General features: G+C 43.3%; 1 protein-coding gene across 3 annotated transcripts in view; it reads left to right on the forward strand.

Moving 5' to 3' along the window:
• FCHSD1 (FCH and double SH3 domains 1) overlaps positions 1 to 22,168 on the forward strand; it is a 130,131-nt gene that overhangs the window by 10,450 nt on the left and 97,513 nt on the right. The window contains exon 3 of one of the 3 annotated variants that reach the window (XM_069763635.1): positions 18,341 to 18,386. The exons of 1 other annotated variant lie outside the window; for it this stretch is intronic. In XM_069763635.1, coding sequence (XP_069619736.1) covers positions 18,341 to 18,386 — 46 coding nt within the window. Of the gene's footprint in view, positions 1 to 18,337; positions 18,387 to 22,168 lie in introns of those variants that run through there. One more of the 3 variants, XM_069763637.1, reaches the window with a different exon arrangement.

The raw sequence follows: 22,168 nt of genomic DNA on the forward strand, positions 1-22,168 counted from the left end.
CATATAACAGTACATACAACATATAACATACAACAGTACATATAACAGTACCTACAGCATACAGTACATACAACATATGACATATAACAGTACATACATCATACAGTACATACAACATACAGTACATATAACATATAACAGTACATACAGCATACAGTACATACAATATATAACAGTACATACAGCATACAGTACATACAGCATACAGTACATACAACATAACATAACAATACATACAACATACAGCATACAGTACATACAACATATTACAGTACATACAGCATATAACAGTACATACAGCATATAACAGTACATACAGCATATAACAGTACATACAACATATAACAGTACATACGACATATAACAGTACATACGACATATAACAGTACATACGACATATAACAGTACATACGACATATAACAGTACATACGACATATAACAGTACATGCGACATATAACAGTACATGCGACATATAACATATAAAATTCCCACGCAGCTTTTGCCATAAAGTGAGACCCTGAACTAAGGTAACCTCTTCAGTGATGCACTGCAGTAGCCATTGTCTCCTGTCAGTGTCTCACTGAGGGTCCTATAGAGCTGTGACATCACCCGATGTCACTGTTCTATAGGGGAGATTGTCGAGGGACACTCATTATTAATTGGACTACGTTGGAAAGTGAGTATATGGTTTATTATTTTCAATTTTTTGCTGGCGATCGAGTATGGTAAGTATGGTTATATTAACATAGTAACATAGTAACATAGTTAGTAAGGCCGAAAAAAGACATTTGTCCATCCAGTTCAGCCTATATTCCATCATAATAAATCCCCAGATCTACGTCCTTCTACAGAACCTAATAATTGTATGATACAATATTGTTCTGCTCCAGGAAGACATCCAGGCCTCTCTTGAACCCCTCGACTGAGTTCGCCATCACCACCTCCTCAGGCAAGCAATTCCAGATTCTCACTGCCCTAACAGTAAAGAATCCTCTTCTATGTTGGTGGAAAAACCTTCTCTCCTCCAGACGCAAAGAATGGCCCCTTGTGCCCGTCACCTTCCTTGGTATAAACAGATCCTCAGCGAGATATTTGTATTGTCCCCTTATATACTTATACATGGTTATTAGATCGCCCGATAAGTATTATTAAAATACTTTTTTCAGGGCTGTCTTTAATTTTTTTTAACTCTTTCACTACTACAGGATTAGTAATGGATAGGCGTCATTATTAACCGGGCTTAATGTCACCTAACATTATCAAGGTGACATTATCCCCTTATTACCCCATATCCCACCGCTACTCGGGAGTGGGAAGAGAGAGGCTAAGTGCTGGAATTTGCGCATCTTACAAATGTGCCATTTCTGTGGTGGCTGCGGACTGGTATTTGTAGCTGGGGGGGGCAAATATCCATGGCTCCTCTCTAGGCTATGAATATCAGCCCGCAGCTGTCTGCGTAGCCTTTCTGGCTATAAAATATAGGGGGACCCCACGTCATTTTTTTTTTGGGGGGGTTGCCCTATTTTAATAGCCAGTAAAGGCTATGCAGACAGCTGTGGGATGATATTCATAGTCTGGGAGGGGCCATGGGTATTACCCCCTTACTAGGCTACAGATATTGGCCCCCTACCGTTGGCTTTCCCCCTCTGGTGCAGAAAATTGCGCTGGAGCACACACCATTTTTTTTTCAGTTTTTTTTGCTTTTTTTAAATTAAACGTTCATTAATAAACATAGGCCTTGCTATTATGTATCTATAAATGGATAACTATGGATATATGTATAGATAGATAGTTATATCTATAGATACATAGATATATGTATCCATATATCTATCTGGCTACTTTCACACATCAGGTTTTTGCCGTCAGGCAAAACAATCCGTTTTTTTTCCGCCGGATCCGTTTTTTTTCCTCATAGAGTTGTATTAGCGCCGGATTGTGCCTAATGGCCACACGTTTCATCCTTTTTTTGCCGGATCCGTCAGAAAAGCTGTTTCCAGGGGACAGAGAAAACGTACTGAAGAACGTTTTTTCTGTCTGGCGAAAAAACGCACAGCGACAGGTCCGGCGAAAAACATACGAAACTGAGATGTGATCTATCTATATCTATCTATATCTATCTATATCTATCTATATCTATCTATATCTATCTGTAATGGAGTGTGGGTTGGACAAATGTAAAAGATGAGGTTGGACAAGACATGACATCACAAATCTTTTTTTTTTTTTTAGTTCAATAATACATCTTTATTTAGCTTTCAAAAACGCATCAAAACCGCGCAAAAAACGCACCTGCATTTTCTGCCAAGAGCTGCAAATTGTGCAGAAAACTCCGCAGGCAAATCTGCAACGTGTGCACATACTTAGTGTTAGCTCTTTCTCATTTCCCCAGTTATAATGAATCACATATGTTCAATTGGATATGTCCCCTCTCCAGAAGTGTCTTTATGGATTTTACAATTCTTCTCTACGACATTGCAAAAGGTCACAGCACTCTAGACCTCTTCCCCAGTGCCAAGGTTTGAAGCACCAATTTTTAGGACAGGAGGACTGCCATGATTGTATGATCAATTTGATGAATGTGTCATATAATTACTAGGGTCCGTATCAGTGGCTGGCTCTCATCACTTTTTCAGTGGTGTCTGTAAAATTAAAGGTTTTTACTCCACATGATGTTGTGTTAGAGACCCTGATTCCAGCGATGTATCATTTACTGGGCTGATTGCTTTGGTTTTGAGTAAACTCTTTTCTCTGCTGCAGATCTAGCAGTTCACTGAATGCTGAGCGTTGTATAATGCAGCTTACACCAGTGGCGGCTTTCCTTGTACACTGCATAGGCAGAAAGCTACCAATCAGTGATAAGGGCGTTGTAAGGCTACATGGCAGCATGTCCTCTAGTGATAATCTCCTGCTGAGAAAAATTCTGTCAAAACTACAGCAAGCAGTAAGTGATGCATCTCTGGAATCAGGGTCTTTCTCTCTGCATCATACTGACCAAATACTGAATGTGTGAGTGTGGCCTTAGGTAGACAACCGTACAATTCAGACTGGTGCTAATTTTGGTTTTGGCAGACAGCACTTGCCCCCATGTTATTCTATGGGGCCGTGCACATGTTCGATTTTTTTTGTCACAATTTGCCTCCAACAATCTCATGGTACTCATTTAACCGTACGGGTCCCTGGAAAAAGTCACTTCTAGAGAAAGTGGAGAAACTTTTGTTTTTATTTTCGCTCCACTTTCAAGAAAATCAGTTCTGATCAGAGTGTGATTGCAGGCATAATCGGACTGATTTTCTCAGATGTGGAGAAAATGGTCATCTGTACCTGCCCTAATGGATGCTCTGGACTTATTAGCTGTATTGTGTATTTAATCGTCCCTCTTAAGAGCTCGATGGCACTCTGTTTTGTGCTATTGTGGGTAACAGGAGAGTGGACTTGCCTTAAAACGAATCTGTCAGCAGGATTTTGCTAAGTAAACTACAGGCACTTTCAGGTTGGTGCTGTTCTACTGATTAAAATAATACATGGGGTGAAGAAATCTGTCTTGTGGTTCTTGTGTTATCATTGTTAGAAGTTTTCAGTTAATGAGATGCTCGTGCTCTGGGTGGACCTGTAGTCATTACGAGTTCATAGACACCAAACATGTCTAGGTTCTTTTTTATCTAAGTGGAAAAAAAAATCCAAACTGTGTATAAAAAAACAAAAAAACAAAATAAAAATAAAACATAATAAAAATAAAAAAATATAAAAAATTGGCCATTTTCCAATACTTATAGTGTCTTCATTTTTCCTGATCTCTGGTTAGGTGAGCGCTTCTTTTTTGCGTGGAGCTGACGTTTTTAATGATACCATTTTGGTGCAGATACAATCTTTTGATCGCCAGTTATTGCAATTGAATGCAATGTTGCGGCGACAAAAAAAAACGTAATTCTGGCGTTTTGATTTTTTTTTTCTCGTTACGCCGTTTAGCGATCAGGTTAATTCTTTTTTTTATATAGATCGGGCGATTCTGAAAGCTGCAATACCAAATATGTGTATGTTTGATTATTTTTTTTATTGTTTTATTTTGAATGGGGCAAAAGGGGGTGATTTAACTTTTATATATTTTTTAATATTCTTAAAAACTATTTTTATTTTACTTTTGGCATGCTTCAATAGCCTCCATGGGAGACTAGAAGCTGTCATAACCCGATCGCCTCTGCTACATAGAGGTGATGATCAGATCGCCTGTATGTAGCAGAATTGCTGACTTGCTATGAGCACTGACCACTGGGCGGCGCTCATCGCTATCCGGCAGTGACAACCATACAGGTCTGCTGGAGACCTCTGGTTGTCATGCCAGCCCATTGTCGACCTGTGGTCATGTGACACGGGCCGGATTTCCGGCGCGTTTCCCGGAAGCGCGTGTTAAATGCCGCTGTCAGAGTTTGACAGCGGTATTTAACTAGTTAACAGCCACGGGTGGTTATCGATTCCACCTGTGGCTGTTAGAGGCACATGTCAACTGTTCAAAACAGCTGAAATATACTGGAAAAGATGTGGGCTCAGCGCCGGAGCCAACATCAAAGGGAGGGTGTCCGACATCGGCGTACTATTACACTCGATTTTGGAAAGGGGTTAAAAAAAGTAACTCCAGCAAAATGGTGGAAGCACATGCGCAGAAGCATCCATCGCTTCCTGACGCTGCTGCGCATGTGATGGCGCCATTTTGCTGGAGCCACTTTTTTTTTGCTCTATCAAAATGGCGTATGTGCAGTAGCATTTATCAGCAAGTGATGCTCAGTCTGCTCGAGCGCCGCCCACCAAGCATTAGATGCTACTGCGCATGCGCCGGCGCCGTTATTTTAGTTATTTTTTTAGAAACCTTTAATATTATTTGTGCAAGCACAGTATTTAAAATAGAAGGCAAGTTGCTGAAGGTTCAATTAACCTGTTATTCAATGCCAGAATGATGATGATGAGGCCAGAGAACCAAAAAAAAGCCTCGCCCACAGGCCGCCCCAGAGCACCAGAAACACAGATTAAACAAGAACCACAAGACAAATTTCTTCAACCTCGGTATCATTTTAATCAATGTAACTGCGGAAACCTGACAATGCCTGTAGTTTACATCTACAGGCAGGTTCACTTTAACATTTGGCTTGCTAAATCAATTTGTTCTCCCACAAAATCTGAGTGCCGGCGATTCTGCTGTGTCGACAGCCTCTCAAATGAGGCTTTGATTTGGGGTTGGGAGCCTCGCGGTCCGTCTAGGTTTTATGAGCGGTACATGGATCCTGATGTGTGCATTTAGCCCATACCTGCATGCATCGCACCATATTAGGGAATCAATAATGATCTTTGTTGTCTTCTGTAAATGTTAAGTCTAAGCTTTACAGGATCAGACGCCATCACCCGGGATCACTTCTGCTTTCTAAGCTGTTCATTATGGTTTATGAAAAAACTACAACCACAGGAACATTTAGGGTCGTTCGTTAAGGCTTCACCATAAAATATACCGTAATTAATTCTGCATACTGGCAGTGATCTCAGCGGTATTATTCCGCTACAAGAAAATGATCATAGAGTTTAGGTATAAAAAGATGACACTGAGAAAGCGGGAGATTTCCATAATCTCCTACCTGCCGGGTGTGACGGCCGCGGCAGACGTCTGCTGTAAAGGTGGATTAGGTGTCATGTCACCCAAGAGTCATTGGTCGCTGTTGTACCGACAGTGAAGTTAAATAGGAAATATCCTGCCTCAATGGATCATTTCTTTGTTCTGCTGCTGAAGCAGTGAAAGCCTATTATACTCTATTGTGTCTGAGCTCAGACTCTGGTGGAGACGCCAACGTCCAGACACCTGTTCATCTCACACACAGGATCACAGTCAGTTTTTTATAAATATCTACTTCTACATGTATGTCATCGAAAAAACATCATTTTTACCTTTAAATGAAACCCTTTAAAGGGAATCTTTCACCTGGTTTAATCTGAGAACAGCATAATTTAGAGGCAGAGACCTTGATTCCGGTCACAAACTGGTCTGCATGAAAATATCACTAGAGGATTGCTCTGCCTGCTGCTAGGTAATCCATTCACGCCCCCACCACTGATTGGCTGCATTCTGCCTATGCACAGTGTATACAGAGAGCTGGGCGGGGTTATACAGAGCTCCGCATTCAGAAGACCTGCAGCAGATAAAACAAGGATTTTATCAAATCTGTAGCCAGCAGCCCAGTAAGTGATACATCATTGGATTCCTTGTTTCTACCCCTATATCATGCTGCTCTCACGTTGGGCAGCAAAAACCTGGTGACTGTCTCCCTTTAATTTTGTACACACCACTCAACAAGTGATAAGCGCCCAGCACCGATACTGTCCCGACAGGACTCGTTGTTATATGACACGTTAATCATTCAGTCCTCCTTTGGTACTTGTCACACCTTGCCACTGGGGAAGGACTGTCTTCATTGTAGTCCTCTTGTCATCTATATCCGATTCTGGGGGTCTCAAAAACCTGGTAAGGCTACGTTCACATTAGCGTTTTGCGTGTTTGCGTCGGGCGACGCAGCGGCGACGCATGCGTCATGCGCCCCTATATTTAACATGGGGGACGCATGCGTTTTTGTGTGCTGCGTTGTGCGACGCATGCGTTTTTTTTGCCGCAAGCGTCGGGCCAAGAAAACGCAACAAGTTGCATTTTTCTTGCGTCCAAATTTCGGCAAAAAACGACGCATGCGTCACAGAACGCAGCGTTTTTGCGTGCGTTTTGGTGCATTTTTATTTGCGTTGTGCGTTGCGTCGCCGACGCAGCGGCGCACAACGCAAATGTGAACGTAGCCTAACAGATTCCCTTCAAAGACTGTTTTCATTTTGTGCAACTTAGAATTTTTCTCTCCTTATTCCAAAAGCCAATATATTTCCTTTTCGGTTGTTCTAGCCTTATGAGGGCTTTATATGTGGCACAATTTGTAGTTTTAAATGATATTCTTCGCTTTACCATAAAATGTACTGTAAAAAAATTGAGGTGAGTATGAGCCAAGGTGAAGTGATGAAGAAGTCTTCGGTATTTTTTTTTCGGTATTGTTTTTATTGTGTTCACTGTGCCATACATTCTTTTTTTAATACTGTAATTTTAGTGGCTTAAAAAAATTCTGAACTTTGGAAAATAAATTTTGTTTTGTCGTCCTGTAATTTTTATTTTTATTTTTTCACTGGTGAAGTTGTGAGGTATGCTTAAAGGTGATAGTATTTTTTTTTTTCGCCATCTTGGTTGCTTTTTATAGCATTTTATGGGGCAGGTGCAGTGACTTTTCAATTCTTTTCTTGCTTTTACCTTGTGACTTAAATGATATTATATTTTGATCAGACTTTTGCAGATGTGACAATTCCAAATGTACTTATTTTTTCATTTTTCTTAATTTTTTTTGGATGGAGAAAGTGATGCATGATATGTTTTTTTTTAATTTTTTTAACTTTTCAATTTTTTTATCTCCTATTGTATTGGAGCCTGCGATCATTCGATCACTTGTACTGTTTACTGCCTGAAAGGACTAGTGCTAACAGGGCCCTTCAGCAGGCCGCCATCTGCCATGGCAACCCATCGGCACTCCGCAATCACTGAGCTGACGTCCCGGTAGGATGACGCCATTTACACGCTGTTATCAGAGATTGACGGCGCCGTGTAAGTCGCTAAGCAGAAGCGAATGGAGAAGGCTGCAGTCTCTGTGATTGGTGGAGTGTGCTGGCTGTGTAACGCAGATGGCCCCAGCTTTGTAGGCAATGGGTTTAGCATAAAGATACGTCTAAAATGTACAAAGCTTTAGGGCGAATGATCGTTTGGCCAATTGCGACTTCCTACAAGATTCCCCTCGTAGTGGCTTATATCCTGTTGTGAATTCAGCTTTTGGTCTCTCTCCGGTGGTTGTAGAGGGTAATGCAGTTATGCCTGGACTGCAGGATTGGACAGGTGTATCTACTAATTGCAAAACTGACTGGGGTATATAGCTTTGCAGGACTCTTTAGTCCCTGCCAGTTGTCCATTGTTTTTGGAGGATTCACATCCCTTCTGGTCTCTCCTGTTCGCTGTGCTTTTCTTCAAAGATAAGTCCTGGCTTTGTTTTTGCTGTCCACCTGCTGTGGACCTTATGGTTCTGTGCATTTCCATGTTTTGTCTTGTCCAGCTTTTTCTGTGAAGTATTTTTTGCAGCCTTGCTGTGTCTCTGGAGATGCAGATATACCCTCCATGTCTTTAGTCAGATGTGGTGTTTTGTATTTTCTGTGGTGGATATTTTCTAGTGTTTTAGTACTGACCGCATAGTACTCTGTTCTATTCTTTCTATTTAGCTAGTATGGCCTCCTATGCTAAATCCTGATTTCATGTCTGCGTATGTTTTTTCCCTCTCCTCTCACAGTTAATATTTGTGGGGGGCTGTTTGTACTTTGGGGATTTTCTCTGAGGCAAGATAGGTTTCCTGTTTCTGTCTTTAGGGGTAGTTAGTTTCTTAGGCTGTGTCGAGGGGTCTAGGGAGTGTTAGGTACCCCCCACGGCTACTTCTAGTTGCGCTGCTAGGTTCAGGGTTTGCGGTCAGTACAGGGGCCACCTTCTCCAGAGTACATCTCATGCTGCTCCAAGGCCACCAGATCATAACATATCCATGCTTAACGAAAGGATCAGCCAGTGGAGATCCTAAAATGCCAACCTTTACCCCCAACATCATCCATCTGGGAAGGGCCTAAACAAGGGAACATACTTTCAGGTTGTGGTGTACTGGTGGCTCTGAGGGGCCAGATAATCTGTCCCTATCTACAGACTTCATAGACATAAGTCCTTTACCACAATATCATAGAATGGTCGAGTTGGAAGGGACCTCCCAGGTCATCTGCTCCAACCCCGTGCTCAAAGCAGGATTCACTAAACATGTCTGCTCTTCCTTCACCCAGTAATGACGGTGGGATAGGGTCCATTTCGGCACCTGAGCAAAAGATGTGAGTGATGAAAATATCTCATCAGAATATGTCAGACATGTATTTTTAAGCAGCATGACGTAAACTGAAACATTCCCTATTTTGTGTCTTGGGCTGGGGTGAGCCATGTTCCTGTTTGCATGATTTCCTTCCTTAAAATCGCACATTAAAAGGGACCTAAACTATATAAACAGAACAGGTAACATTGTCCTTGTGGTTTCCCACTTTTTGACTTTCTGGCCGGCTAACTAATCCCTTTACAAAGAATTCTGCCGAACATCAAACAGAACGTGAACTTTACTTTCCCTAATGATATTAAATCTCAGCGTCACTGGTGATGTGAAAACTCAGGCTGCAGCCACAATTCTGTCTGAAGTGAGGATTAAGGTACCTTCACACATAACGATATTGTTAACGATATCGTTGCTATTTGTGACGTAGCAACGATATCGTTAATGAAATCGTTATGTGTGACAGCGACCAACGATCAGGCCCCTGCTGGGAGATCGTTGGTCGCTGAAGAAAGTCCAGAACTTTATTTCGTCACTGGACTCCTGCTTACATCGCTGGATCGGCGTGTGTGACACCGATCCAGCGATGTCTTCACTGGTAACCAGGGTAAACATTGGGTAACTAAGCGCAGGGCCGCGCTTAGTAACCCGATGTTTACCCTGGTTACCATGCTAAAAGTAAAAAAAAACAAACACTAGATACTTACCTACAGCCGTCTGTCCTCCAGCGCTGTGCTCTGCACTCCTCCTGTACTGGCTGTGAGCCGGAAAGCAGAGCGGTGACGTCACCGCTCTGCTTTCCGGCTCACAGCCAGTACAGGAGGAGAGCAGAGAAGCAGAGCGCAGCGCTGGAGGACAGACAGCGGTAGGTAAGTATCTAGTGTTTGTTTTTTTTTTACTTTTACGCTGGTAACCAGGGTAAACATCGGGTTACTAAGCGCGGCCCTGCGCTTAGTAACCCGATGTTTACCCTGGTTACTGGCATCGTTGGTCGCTGGAGAGTGGTCTGTGTGACAGCTCTCCAGCGACCAAACAGCGACGCTGCAGCGATCCGGATCGTTGTCGGTATCGCTGCAGCGTCGCTTAATGTGAAGGGGCCTTAAGGGACTTGTTTGGTCAACACGAGAAAGCTAAAAGATCATGTTCTGTCCTATCGGGAATCACTCATGGTCTCAGAATGCTGAGATTTGGGGAGTTAATAGTAAGGGTACCGTCACACAGTGGCATTTTGATCGCTACGACGGCACGATATGTGACGTTCCAGCGATATATCCGTGACGTTCCAGCGATCTCGCTGTGTCTGACACGCTCCTGCGATCAGGGACCCCGCTGAGAATCGTACGTCGTAGCAGATCGTTTGAAACTTTCTTTCGTCGTCTATTGTCCCGCTGTGGCGGCATGATCGCATGGTGTAACAAAGGTGTGCACGATATTGTATACGATGTGCGCATAGTAACCAACGGCTTCTACATCGCACATACGTCATGAAATTATCGCTCCAGCGTCGTACATTGCAAAGTGTGACAGCAGTCTACGACGCTGGAGCGATATTGTTACGATGCTGGAGCGTCACGGATCGTGCCGTCGTAGCGATCAAAATGCCACTGTGTGACGGTACCCTAAGGTAATGCTAATTACTTATTTAGTTTCTTGGCCTAATTACCGCCGTAAACTGGCTACGATGTAAATATATATTTATTGTCCCGGCGCAATCAAATCTTAAAAAGAATTCAACAACTTTTGTGTAGCTGTTAGTTAAATATGTGCCAAATATTTGTTTCTACAAGCCATGTGTTTCCTTGACAACAGACCACAGAGTAAACCCAATGTAGTCAGACCCTGCTGTCAGAAGTTAAATTTTTTATTTCTTTTTAATACTCTTAATTTTTCCTTTATTTGAATTTACTTAGCAATATGGGGAATAAATGGAATGGAACGTGAATGCGGGATCAGACTACATGGTGGCTTATTTGTGGTCTGCTACCATGGGAACACATAGGAGCAATAAAATAATTTGGAAAAAATGTTGTTTTTTTTAATTGTAAATTTTCTCCTTTTTTAATTTTATTAAAAAAAAGTATTTCTAATGCTAAGTTCTTATTTGCGTATATGTGCACAGCGTATCATCTGCATACGCAAACGCATGCCAAAACGCATGCAAGCATGTTTACGCAGCGTTTTTTATCCGCATCAGCTTACATATGATCGCAAAAAAAGCTCTGTGTGCATGCGTTTCTATGCGTTTTTTGCCTGCGTTTGCATTGTTTCAATATTTCCAGGAGGGCGTGTCTCAATGGGCGTGTCTCAATCGGTTCCTGGACATGCACAGTCCAAAGTACGCAAGAGCATCAAACGCATGCGTACGCATGTCCTTGCATACGCATGCGTTCCCATAGACAGTAATGCGTTTTTTTTACGCACTCATGCGCATGGCTGCGCATATTTGACGGATTGTTGATGCCTAAAAAAATGCAACATGTTGCATTTGCCGCGCCCCACCGCACACCGCAAAACAACGCATGCGTAAACAAATGACCATTCGTACACCATGTTAAATGTATGTACGCATGATGCATGTGGATCAAACGCTGCGCGCACAGATGCAAATGTGAAACTAGCCTAAAGCAGAACATCTGTGTCTATGTAAAGTGTAAGGTTCTTTTGAAAAGGTTTTCCTGGAATTATAATATTCAATGCCTAAATGTAAAAAACAAAAATTGCTATATATGTTAATTAATATTTAAAGGGGTTGTCCAGGTTCTGGGTTCAAGTCATCAGTCACTATATATGACCGCATACTTGTGAATCTTCATAACGTGCGCTTTCAGTATTCTGGTGTAGTGAGCTGTTGATCATGTGACCGCAAGTATTCAATTTGGATAGTTAGGCCACATTTCTACTAGACATGTCTGTCCTTACTCAACTCACTTGACTGCAAACTTCTGGATCTACGCAGTTCACTGTCAAGATTCGCTGATGTCAGAAGCAGGCGGGGGCGTATCCGCAAGTATGTGATTTGCATATGTAAGGGTAGTGGACTGCTGTCGCGCTTCTGACCCTGAAGAGACCAATCGTGTTGTGTTGTATTGTAATGTGTATTGTGTCATGAGTTTTTTGTGTGTAGTGTGATAAGTAACGCTAGTAATATACAGTGTAGGATGTGATAATGTAAGGCATAGTGTCAATATTATAGTGACATTAGGGTAAGATAGAGTTAATATTTGGGACTTACCTATAGCGGGAGGGGTTTAGCATTATTGCAAGAATCTGCTTCCTGTAGTTAGGGTTTGGAGAGTGAAGATAGCAGTGCTGCTGTTGGGGTGATTCACAAAAACAGAGGAGACTTAGGGCCTGGGATAGTGAGATCCTGAACTTACTGACAAGACAGACTGGCCTTCTGGAAGAGGGTCCTTTGATAGGACGCAGAGTCATGAAATCCCTGAGCTTTCAAACACTAAAGGTAATGGGCCTAAACAGAACTAAGTTCATCGGAATAGAGGGGGGTCCCGAGCGGTAGACCCAGCAGTGGAAGAAATAGGACGTGGAACTGCTGAGAGAGTAGATGGACTTGCTGATCAGGATTGGGGCATAGAAGCTGGGTTGTGACGAAGTAGGGCGAAACAGTGTGCCTCACTAGCACTGGAGTAGACTACAGATGATGGATACTTTATGAAATAATGCTTCATACTCTACAGGAAACATCTATAAGAGTTTGTACCCGCTATCCCTTGAATATAACACTTACCAAATTACCCTTCAGTAAAGACTTTATTTTTGAACGGAGGTCTCCTTTACTGAACTGTGGAAGCTGTGGTCCTGGGCAGCCAACACCAGGCAGCCTGCAAGAGCGCAGGGCCCTCATAGCACGAGTACAAACACCCAGCCAGGACCCACACTTTCATGAAGCGGGCCAGGATGTAAAGGGAGAGGAGTGCCTCGCCCACGCCGTGCTACTCATGCATGGGGTCACATGTCGACTAGACATAAACAGCCTTGTTCAATACAAGTGTATTGAGCGAGGCTAAATAAGTCTAGTCGGAATGTGGCTAAAAGGACGCATGTCACATACTTGTGACGCTCCAAGTGGTGGCACTGGATAATCCTGACATGGTGACTGCAGTCTTGGACCCCAATCCTTTACAAGCACTTTAAGCCTAAAGGGATTTTCCAGAGCTGCAATATTGATAAGCTATCCTAATGAGTGCTGTCATAAAAATCATATTGGTAGGCAAGGGTGTGCCTAATGGACGGGAGCAAAATATGGCCCCAGTTTCTGTGCTTCCTTATGGCATCTCCTCTATCTGTAGAAAGGACCAAAATGTGTTAACCCTTCATCCCCATCCCATGCATATTGGAAAGCGCATGGTCTGTTTTCCTCCTAAAGTATTGTGTCCTACAGGCACAGAAAGCCATTATAAGCACCTTAGGCAGCAGAGGAGAGCACAGACGCATCCAGAACGGCTTTGCTTTATAGAGACAGACAATCAGACAATCGGTGGCGTACGCTTCCTCGCTTCCTTTGTAGTTTGTACATAATGGACACAATTACTGCAGCTAAAAGCAGGATAAAAATAGTGCAGTGCCAGGTAAGGTGGATTTCTGAGCTGCCCGTTCTATTTTTATGGATGCGCAGCAGTTGTGGGACAACAGAGTCATAGAGTCAGCAGGTCATTAATCTGCGGACTGGAGGAATCTTCTCGGACAATATGTGACGAATGCAGCAGAACAGTAAGTTGGATCCAGTTGTACAGTCAGACTGTATGTTTTATATTTAAAAAGGTCAACATTTTTACGCAAATGAACTCCGGACTCATCCCCCCCCCATCCCTCCATCCATGGAGTGATTTTATGTACATTTGATATTTTTTGAACAAATTATTAAACTTTTTGGTAAAAGATGCAACGATTTGCTCTAAAAAGGCTTAAAAAGGTAAGAGACACAGAGCCTTTTTAGGCTTTGGGCAAAATTCTTGAACTGCGTGTGACATTTAAATAATCTGGTGCAAAAAAAAAGTCAACAAATGCCAGAAAAAAAGGGACTTCAAAATGTTTTTTAAATGAATAGCCCTTGAATTAGCATGCCTCGCTGCCTCCTTGCATTTTGTAGGGATTCACACACTCAGGTAGACATTAAGTAGCGTTCACACAGGCAATGCAGTTTGGTCCAAATGTGTGCAGTTTTATTGCTTTCATAAACCTCGAATTGATTCACAACCAAAAATGGCCTCTTCTGGAGTTCATTCAGTAGGAACATGACAGTGCGGACTCACCTGAACAGATTAGTCCTTTCTCCCAGAGAAAACGTTATACACAGAAGAGTCACAATCCCACCAGACACTCCAGTGCCAAACAGAAGTATTCAACTCCATTCACAATTCACACTGAACAGGCTGCAGTTTCCACATGTTACTCTTCACACAGACTGCTCAGCTTGCCTAGCTGACCCATGCAATTTCCATTCAGATAGTGACTCTGGCATGTCACTCTTCCAGCTACAGCTCTCATTTTGGCTGGGTACTCGCCAGCTTCAGCACACTCTACTCTGCTTCATTCAGTGCACTGACACACCCATTGAACACAGGCCCTGGTTCTTAGTTGAAGCTAGTCTGTTGTATTTAATTAAGACCTGCAGTGCTGGGATTTAACCCAGTCCTACTTGGCTTTGCTACATAGTTTGACAGCACTCACTTGGCTTGCGTGAGCACGACCTAAACTGAAGGCGCCGGTGTGGGCATACACTGCAGATCTTGAGCATATGGCGCAAACATCTCTGTTCCCTGTTGCTTGCTAGACTCGCACATTTAGAAGCGTAGCAGAGAGGTCTGTGTGCACTTGCGCTCGGCTCCTGCATTGTCCGTGTGCGCACACTCCGGAGGTTTCTGTTCAGGCAGCGCTCACTCTGGGCTGTTAAAGGGGTTGTCCGGTCAAAACCGATAAGGCCGCAGTCATTCTGTGTGACTGCAGACTTATGACCCTCCCCCCGTGCGCACAATGTGTGCTGCGGGGATTCTCAAGTTTCAGACCGGCAAGCGGAGGGCCTGTATGAGCTATACATACCCGACCAGAGGGCGTGCCCTCACTCCATACACTTGTATGGCACCAAGGCCATACCCTGACCAGTGACACGGACGACCAGTGGCATGGCAAACTAGAGGGCGACGCCTCACTCCATAAAAGTGTATGGAAGAAGGCCGCACCCATTGGCCATGTATAACTCAAACATACCCTCTGTTCCCCAGTCTGAAACCGGCGAATCCCTGCAGTGCACACAGGGTGACTACAGACTTATCCGTTTTGACCTGACAACCCCTTTTAATCAACATTCAGGGAGGTGACAAGGCAAGATAATTTGAGGGGTGGAATGGTGCACATAGCTCTCCGCCATGCCACACAAGGCAAATTTTACTCTGCTTTTTGTAGGTGCTGAATCACCATCAATATGACGTACTGATTAGTTTGATTTGTGAATTGGAGGATGACATAGTACCTTTGTAAAGGCAGTGTAAACCGGACGGGGAAGAGCAGGGCTGGCGTAGGCTTTGTTTGTACACAGTGTTACTTTTGCTGACAACATGGCAAACCTAACTGAGCGAGGTTCACCACACGCTGCTGTTATCAGTTTGCTATAAACAGAAGGCACAGAGCGATATGAGCATAGCCTGCAGTCCAGGCGCCCTACAGTGAATATAATTCAGGTGCTACGTTACTTATGCTCACCCACCAAATTGTTGGTCAGCTGGCAGTTCTATGGTGGGGTCTTCATACTGGAGTTGTATCCTCTGTCACATATCCCTGTCCATAATGTGGGGGAAAGATTTTGGTCTCCACACATTTACATTCCCCTATTTGCCTCATTTACACATCCGTGTTTCACGTAGCAGTTCTTTACATTTTTTTTCTTCATAGTTAGAACATATGGGTCTGTTCACATGTCCATTTTTTTTTTTTTTTTGCAAAAATGAAGACTTGTCCAATTTTTTTCCCGATCCGCTGATCAAAATCGCTTATTCAAGGTAGTCGGTAAAAATGTATTAAATTGTAATGCATTTGATCATTTTTTTCATCATTGCAAATAAAGTAAATCTAAGAGGAATCATAAGGAAATTCACCTGTCCTCCCGTGGGCCGTCCGTGCCTAGATATGAGGATGGTGAGAGCAGACATCGCTTCTTCCAGACATCACACAGTCGTCCTTGGTGCTGTAGACTCGGCTCTGTACGTCTCCTATAAATACATCCTCTGCTTTTGACCACAATTAGTAACTCTTCCCACCGCCATTGCAGCAAGCTTTTCTCTGTTGCAACATTAGATCTCCATTGATTTCAAGGCACAATAAATGGTTACTTTCTGCCTCCATTTAATACCTGCATGCGGGGAAGTTCTGACTAGTGATGAGAGAACGGGCTCGGATAAAGGTGTTATCTGATCATGCTCGGGTGCTATCAGAGTGTTCGACAGCCGCAACACCTGCAGGGGTCGCCTGAGCAACAGGTAATACATACATGTGTTGTCAAAGAGCCATGAGACATGCAGCCGTGGGGACTCGAACATAGTATTCGAGCACGCTGAAGACACTTAGGATATGTGCACACGTTGCGGATTTGGCAGCAGTTTTCCATGCGGTGTACAGTACCATGTAAAGTTATGGAAAACCAAATCCGCTGGGCACATGCAGCGGAAAATTCCACACGGAAACGTTGGGGATTATTTTCCGCAGCATGTCAATTTGTGCGGATTCTGCAGCGTTTTACATCTAATCCATTATATGCTCCTGCAGGTGTGAAAACGCAGGCAAAATCCCCAAGAAACCCCCAGGGAATCTGCAGGAATAAAGGTCGTTTTACCTGCGGATTCTGCAGAATCTGCACGGAAAAATCCGCAATGGAATCATCTGCAGGACAGCATAGGGGGTGGCAGAAAATTTATGTCTCCCTTTTTGAGCACGTAGGCACTTAGCTCTCCAAACAAGCAGGTCCCCTGATGATTCGCTTGGAGGAAACGCGTTGGGACTGACCACAGGGAGAGTGCAGGGCATGTTTGTACAACGGTAGCTGTGGACTGCCCTTGTAAGGGCAGGAGCTTGGGGGATAGACTACTGTTAGCCCCATAGGGAACGACAGGGTATTGTCAGTTCCCTGCATCAATCTCCGGAGTGTTCCCTTCCTGGTCTTCCGGTACTCCTGCTCATGCACCCTGGAATTGGTGAGATTGTTCCGTTTTCCATTTTCATTAGTGACACCATGATATAGGTGTCATTATTTGCTACTCTGTGATAATTGTTGTTTGCATGCAACCTACTGTATGAAATGCGTAGCATGATTCATATGTATTTGTTTCTGGCTGCTATTTGAACCATACGGTGGTGCATTTTTCATCCGCAAGTGCCTCTGCAGGCGGAGTTTGTTCAATCCTATTAGGGGCTCTGTTGTGTGTCTTAGTTGAGACCCTACCCCTGGTGTTTTTATATCACGTGGGTGACCTTTTTGTTTTGACTTTTATCCATTTCTAGTAAAAGTTATGTTTTAATTCCACTTGCGCTGTATTTATTTATTCCGCAATGGAATCAGCAACCTGTGCACATACCCTTATTTGCTCATCACTATTTCTGATATATTATGTAAAACTAGTCTTAATAGCCAAGTGGGCATGGTCATCCATTATATTTTTAATGGGGTCTTCTTAAGGACCACGCGCATTAAAAAAAATAGATTTACATACGGTGAAGAGGCAGCCATATCTCAGGAATGGAGAAATGTAGAAATATAAAACGTCGGATTCAGGAGATCGGGGATGTGTGTGTGTGTGTGTGTGTGTATATATGTGTGTGTGTGTGTATATGTATATGTATATGTGTATATATATATATGTGTGTATATATATATATATATATATATATATATATATATGCATTGCTTTCATGAGTCACATTAATTTTCAAGCTTGTCTGCTTTAATTTACTACATTTCACAGACAAAAACAAAAAAAAAGAAGTATAAGGCTCGTTAAAAGAAGTGTGTTATACCGACCGGTGCGGAGAGCACACTCTCGCATGGCCCAGTTCGCCACAATGACCCATTATCTATGTGGGGAAATTGGAGCATGTCCTACTTTGGTCCAATTTCTAGGCCAGACTAGTGTATGTTTATGGCGAGCAACACTTGCACCCATCCTCTAGGCGCATAAGCGGGATCTGCACACTGAGACAGTCGTGCCCACAATTTGTGAGCGTGATTGACCCAAGTTCCAGCAGTGCCATCCCGGCTGTACAATGTAGACACAGCACACACATGGATCATTTCCTGAATACTGGATCCCCTTCCCCCTAGGAGCCCTTTCATGTCCGCATTGTGTAACACAAATCACCTTGTTTGTTTGCCAGGTCTTTCTGCAAGCAGCGTGCTGCCATTGAAAAGGAATATGGTCAGGTAAGATTGGTGACTTTTGGGATCATTTTGGGGGTATAAGAACTTAATCACTTTAAACATTTTTTTTAATTTTTAGAAAAACAAACAGCTTACAGACACATACAAGTCATTGGGCTTTATTGTACATTTTTTTTTTTTATTATTATTTCGATAGCGTGGTGTAGGGATTCACACTCTTTGGTAGCCACTGAGGTCCACACAGGCATACAGTTTCCTTGCCAAACCGGATAAAGTTTATTTTCTGACATAATCTTTCAACATAAAGTAAATTAGCTTTTCTATAGCAAAAACGTTCAATAAAAACCCCCCAGTCCTTTCTCTGGGTAGGCACAGTAACGGTAGGCACAGTAACGTAGCACGATCTCACCCACAGAGCAGTACAGGCAGCACTTATCCTCCGGCACAGTCTGTCCACCATTAAGGATCTTTTTTCTCTCCAATACTACAGACCCTGGCTTCTCAAACACACCTGAACTGGTCCCAATTTGGTCACACAAAACGGTCATCATCTATATCAGAGGTCTCAAACTGCATTCCTCGAGGGATGCAAACAGGTCATGTTTTCAGGATTTCCTTGTGTTGCACAGGGGATAATTTAATCACCTGCACAGAATGATTCCAGCACCTTGTGCAATGCTAAGGACATCTTGTAAACACGCATGGTCTGAGGCCCTCGAGGAATGCAGTTTGAGACCCCTGATCTATATCAGCCAGTGATACTTGCAGTTTAGTGCACACGGCCTGTGCTGTCTCCTCGGAGAGATTCTGGCTTTGCTTTCTGCAGCTCCAACACAAATCCACTCTGCTCAGCTCCTCCAGCTGACTGACTAAGGCTGTGTGCACACGTCGGGATTCCTTGCAGAAATTTCCTGCACAAAACCGGACATTTTCTGCAAGAAATCCGCATGCGTTTTTTTCGTGTTTTTTTTTTTTTTTAGCTGTTTTTTTGCGGGATAGTACGTCATATTGGATCAGCCACGCTTACGGCCGGGTGTCAGCTGACTATCGCAGCTGACATCCGGCACTATGTGCCAGGAGCGGTCACGGACCGCTCCTGGCACATTAACCCCCGACACACTGCGATCAAAGATGATCGCAGTGTTCCGGCGGCATAGGGAAGCATTGCGCAGGGAGGGGGCTCCCTGCGTGCTTCCCTGAGACCCCGGGAGCAACGCGATGTGATCGCGTTGCTCCGAGGGTCTCCTACCTCCTCCTCCCTGCAGGCCCCGGATCCAAAATAGCCACGGGGCTGCTTACGGGTCCTGCAGGAGGGAGATGGCTTGCAAGCGCCTGCTCAGAGCAGGCGCCTGCAAGCCTCCAGCAGTGCACGTCAGATCGCTGATCTGACCCTAAAACATGATGCCCCCCGGGGCAATGTTATAAAGTAAAAATAAAAAAAATTATTCACACATGTAAAAAAAATATATATATTGTTCCCATAAATACATTTCTTTATCTAAAAAAACAAACAAAAAAAAACAATAAAAGTACACATATTTAGTATCACCGCGTCCGTAGCGACCCAACCTATAAAACTGTCCCACTAGTTAACCCCTTCAGTGGTCACAGTAAAAAAAAACCCCAACGCTTTATTATCATAACGTCGAACAAAAAGTGAAATAACACGCGATCAAAAATACATATATAAAAAACCATGGTACCGCTGAAAACGTCATCTTGTCCCGCAAAAAACAAGCCGCCATACAGCGTCATCAACAAAAATATTAAAAAGTTACAGTCCTCAGAATAAAGCGATACAAAAATAATTATTTTTTATATAAAATAGATTTTATCGTATAAAAACGACAAAATATAAAAAAATGATATAAATGAGGTATCGCTATAATTGTACTGACCCGAAGAATAACACTGCTTTATCAATTTTACCAAACGCGGAACGGTATAAATGCCTCCCCCAAAAGAAATTCATGAATAGCTGGTTTTCGGTCATTCTGCCTCACAAAAATCGGAATAAGAAGCGATCAAAAAATGCCAGGTGCCTGAAAATGGTACCAATAAAAACGTCAACTCGTCCCGCAAAAAAACAAGACCTCATATGACTCTGTGGACCAAAAGATAGAAAAATTATAGCTCTCAAAATGTGGAGTCGCAAAAACTATTTTTTGCAATAAAAAGCATCTTTTAGTGTGTGACTGCTGTCAATCATAACAATCCACTAAAAAACCCGCTATAAAACTAAATCAAACCCCCCCTCATCACCCCCTTAGTTAGGGAAAAATAATAAAATTTAAAAAAATATATTTATTTCAATTTTCCCGTTAGGGTTAGGGTTGGGGCTAGGGTTAGGGTTGGGGCTAGGGTTAGAGCTAGGGTTGGGGCTACAGTTAGGGTTGGGGCTAAAGTTAGGGTTAGGGTTTGGATTACATTTATGGTTGTGATTAGGGTTAGGGGTGTGTCAGGGTTAGGGGTGTGGTTAGTTTTATTGTTGGGATTAGGGGTGTGTTGGAGTTAGGGGTGTGGTTAGGGGTGGGGTTAGGGTTAGGGGTGGGGTTAGGGTTGGGATTAGGGTTGTTGGTGTTAGGGGTGTGGTGGGGATTAGGGTTAGGGGCATGCTCGGGTTAGGGTTGTGGTTAGGGTTATGGTTAGGGTTGGGATTAGAGTTAAGGGTGTGTCTGGGTTAGAGGTGTGGTTAGGGTTACCCTTGGGTTAGGGGTGTGTTTGGATTAGGGTTTCAGTTACAATTGGGGGCTTCCACTGTTTAGGCACATCAGGGGCTCTCCAAACGCGACATGGCGTCCGATCTCAATTCCAGCCAATTCTCCGTTGAAAAAGTAATACAGTGCTCCTTCCCTTCCGAGCTCTCCCGTGCGCCCAAACAGTGGTTTACCCCCACATATGTGGTATCAGCGTACTCAGGACAAATTGGACAACTTTTGAGGTCCAATTTCTCTTGTTACTCTTGGGAAAGTAAAAATTTGGGGGGCTAAAAAACCATTTTGGTGGGAAAAAAATATTTTTTATTTTCACGGCTCTGCGTTAAACTGTTGTGGAACACTTGGGGGTTCAAAGTTCTCACAACACATCTAGATAAGTTCCTCGGGGGGGGTCTAGTTTGAAATATGGGATCACTTGTGGGGGGGTTCTACTGTTTAGGTACATCAGAAGCTCTGCAAATGCAATGTGACGCCTGCAGACCAATCCATCTAAGTCTGCATTCCAAACGGCGCTCCTTCCCTTCCGAGCTCTGCCATGCGCCCAAACGGTGGTTCCCCCCCACATATGGGGTGTCAGCGTACTCAGGACAAATTGGACAACTACTTTTGGGGTCCAATTTCTCCTGTTACCATTGGGAAAATACAAAACTGGGGGCTAAAAAATATTTGTGAAAAAAATAAAGAATTTTTATTTTCTGGGCTCTGCATTATAAACTGTAGTAAAACGCTTGGGGGTTCAAAGCTCTCACAACACATCTAGATAAGTTGCTTAGGCTGTCTACTTTCCAAAATGGTGTAACTTGTGGGGTTTTTCAATGTTTAGGCACATCAGGGGCTCTCCAAACGCGACATGGTGTCCCATCTCAATTCCAGTCAATTTTGCATTGAAAAGTCAAACGGCGCTCCTTCCCTTCCGAGCTCTGCCATGCGCCCAAACAGTGGTTCCCCCCCCCACATATGGGGTATCAGCGTACTCCAGACAAACTGCACAACAACTTTTGGGGTCCAATTTCTTCTTGTACCCTTAAGAAAGTAAAAAATTAGGGGCGAAAAGATAATTTTTGTGAAAAAATGATTTTTTATTTTTATGGCTCTACATTATAAACT

Source organism: Ranitomeya imitator, chromosome 4, assembly GCF_032444005.1.
Source record: "Ranitomeya imitator isolate aRanImi1 chromosome 4, aRanImi1.pri, whole genome shotgun sequence".
Lineage (NCBI taxonomy): Eukaryota > Metazoa > Chordata > Amphibia > Anura > Dendrobatidae > Ranitomeya > Ranitomeya imitator.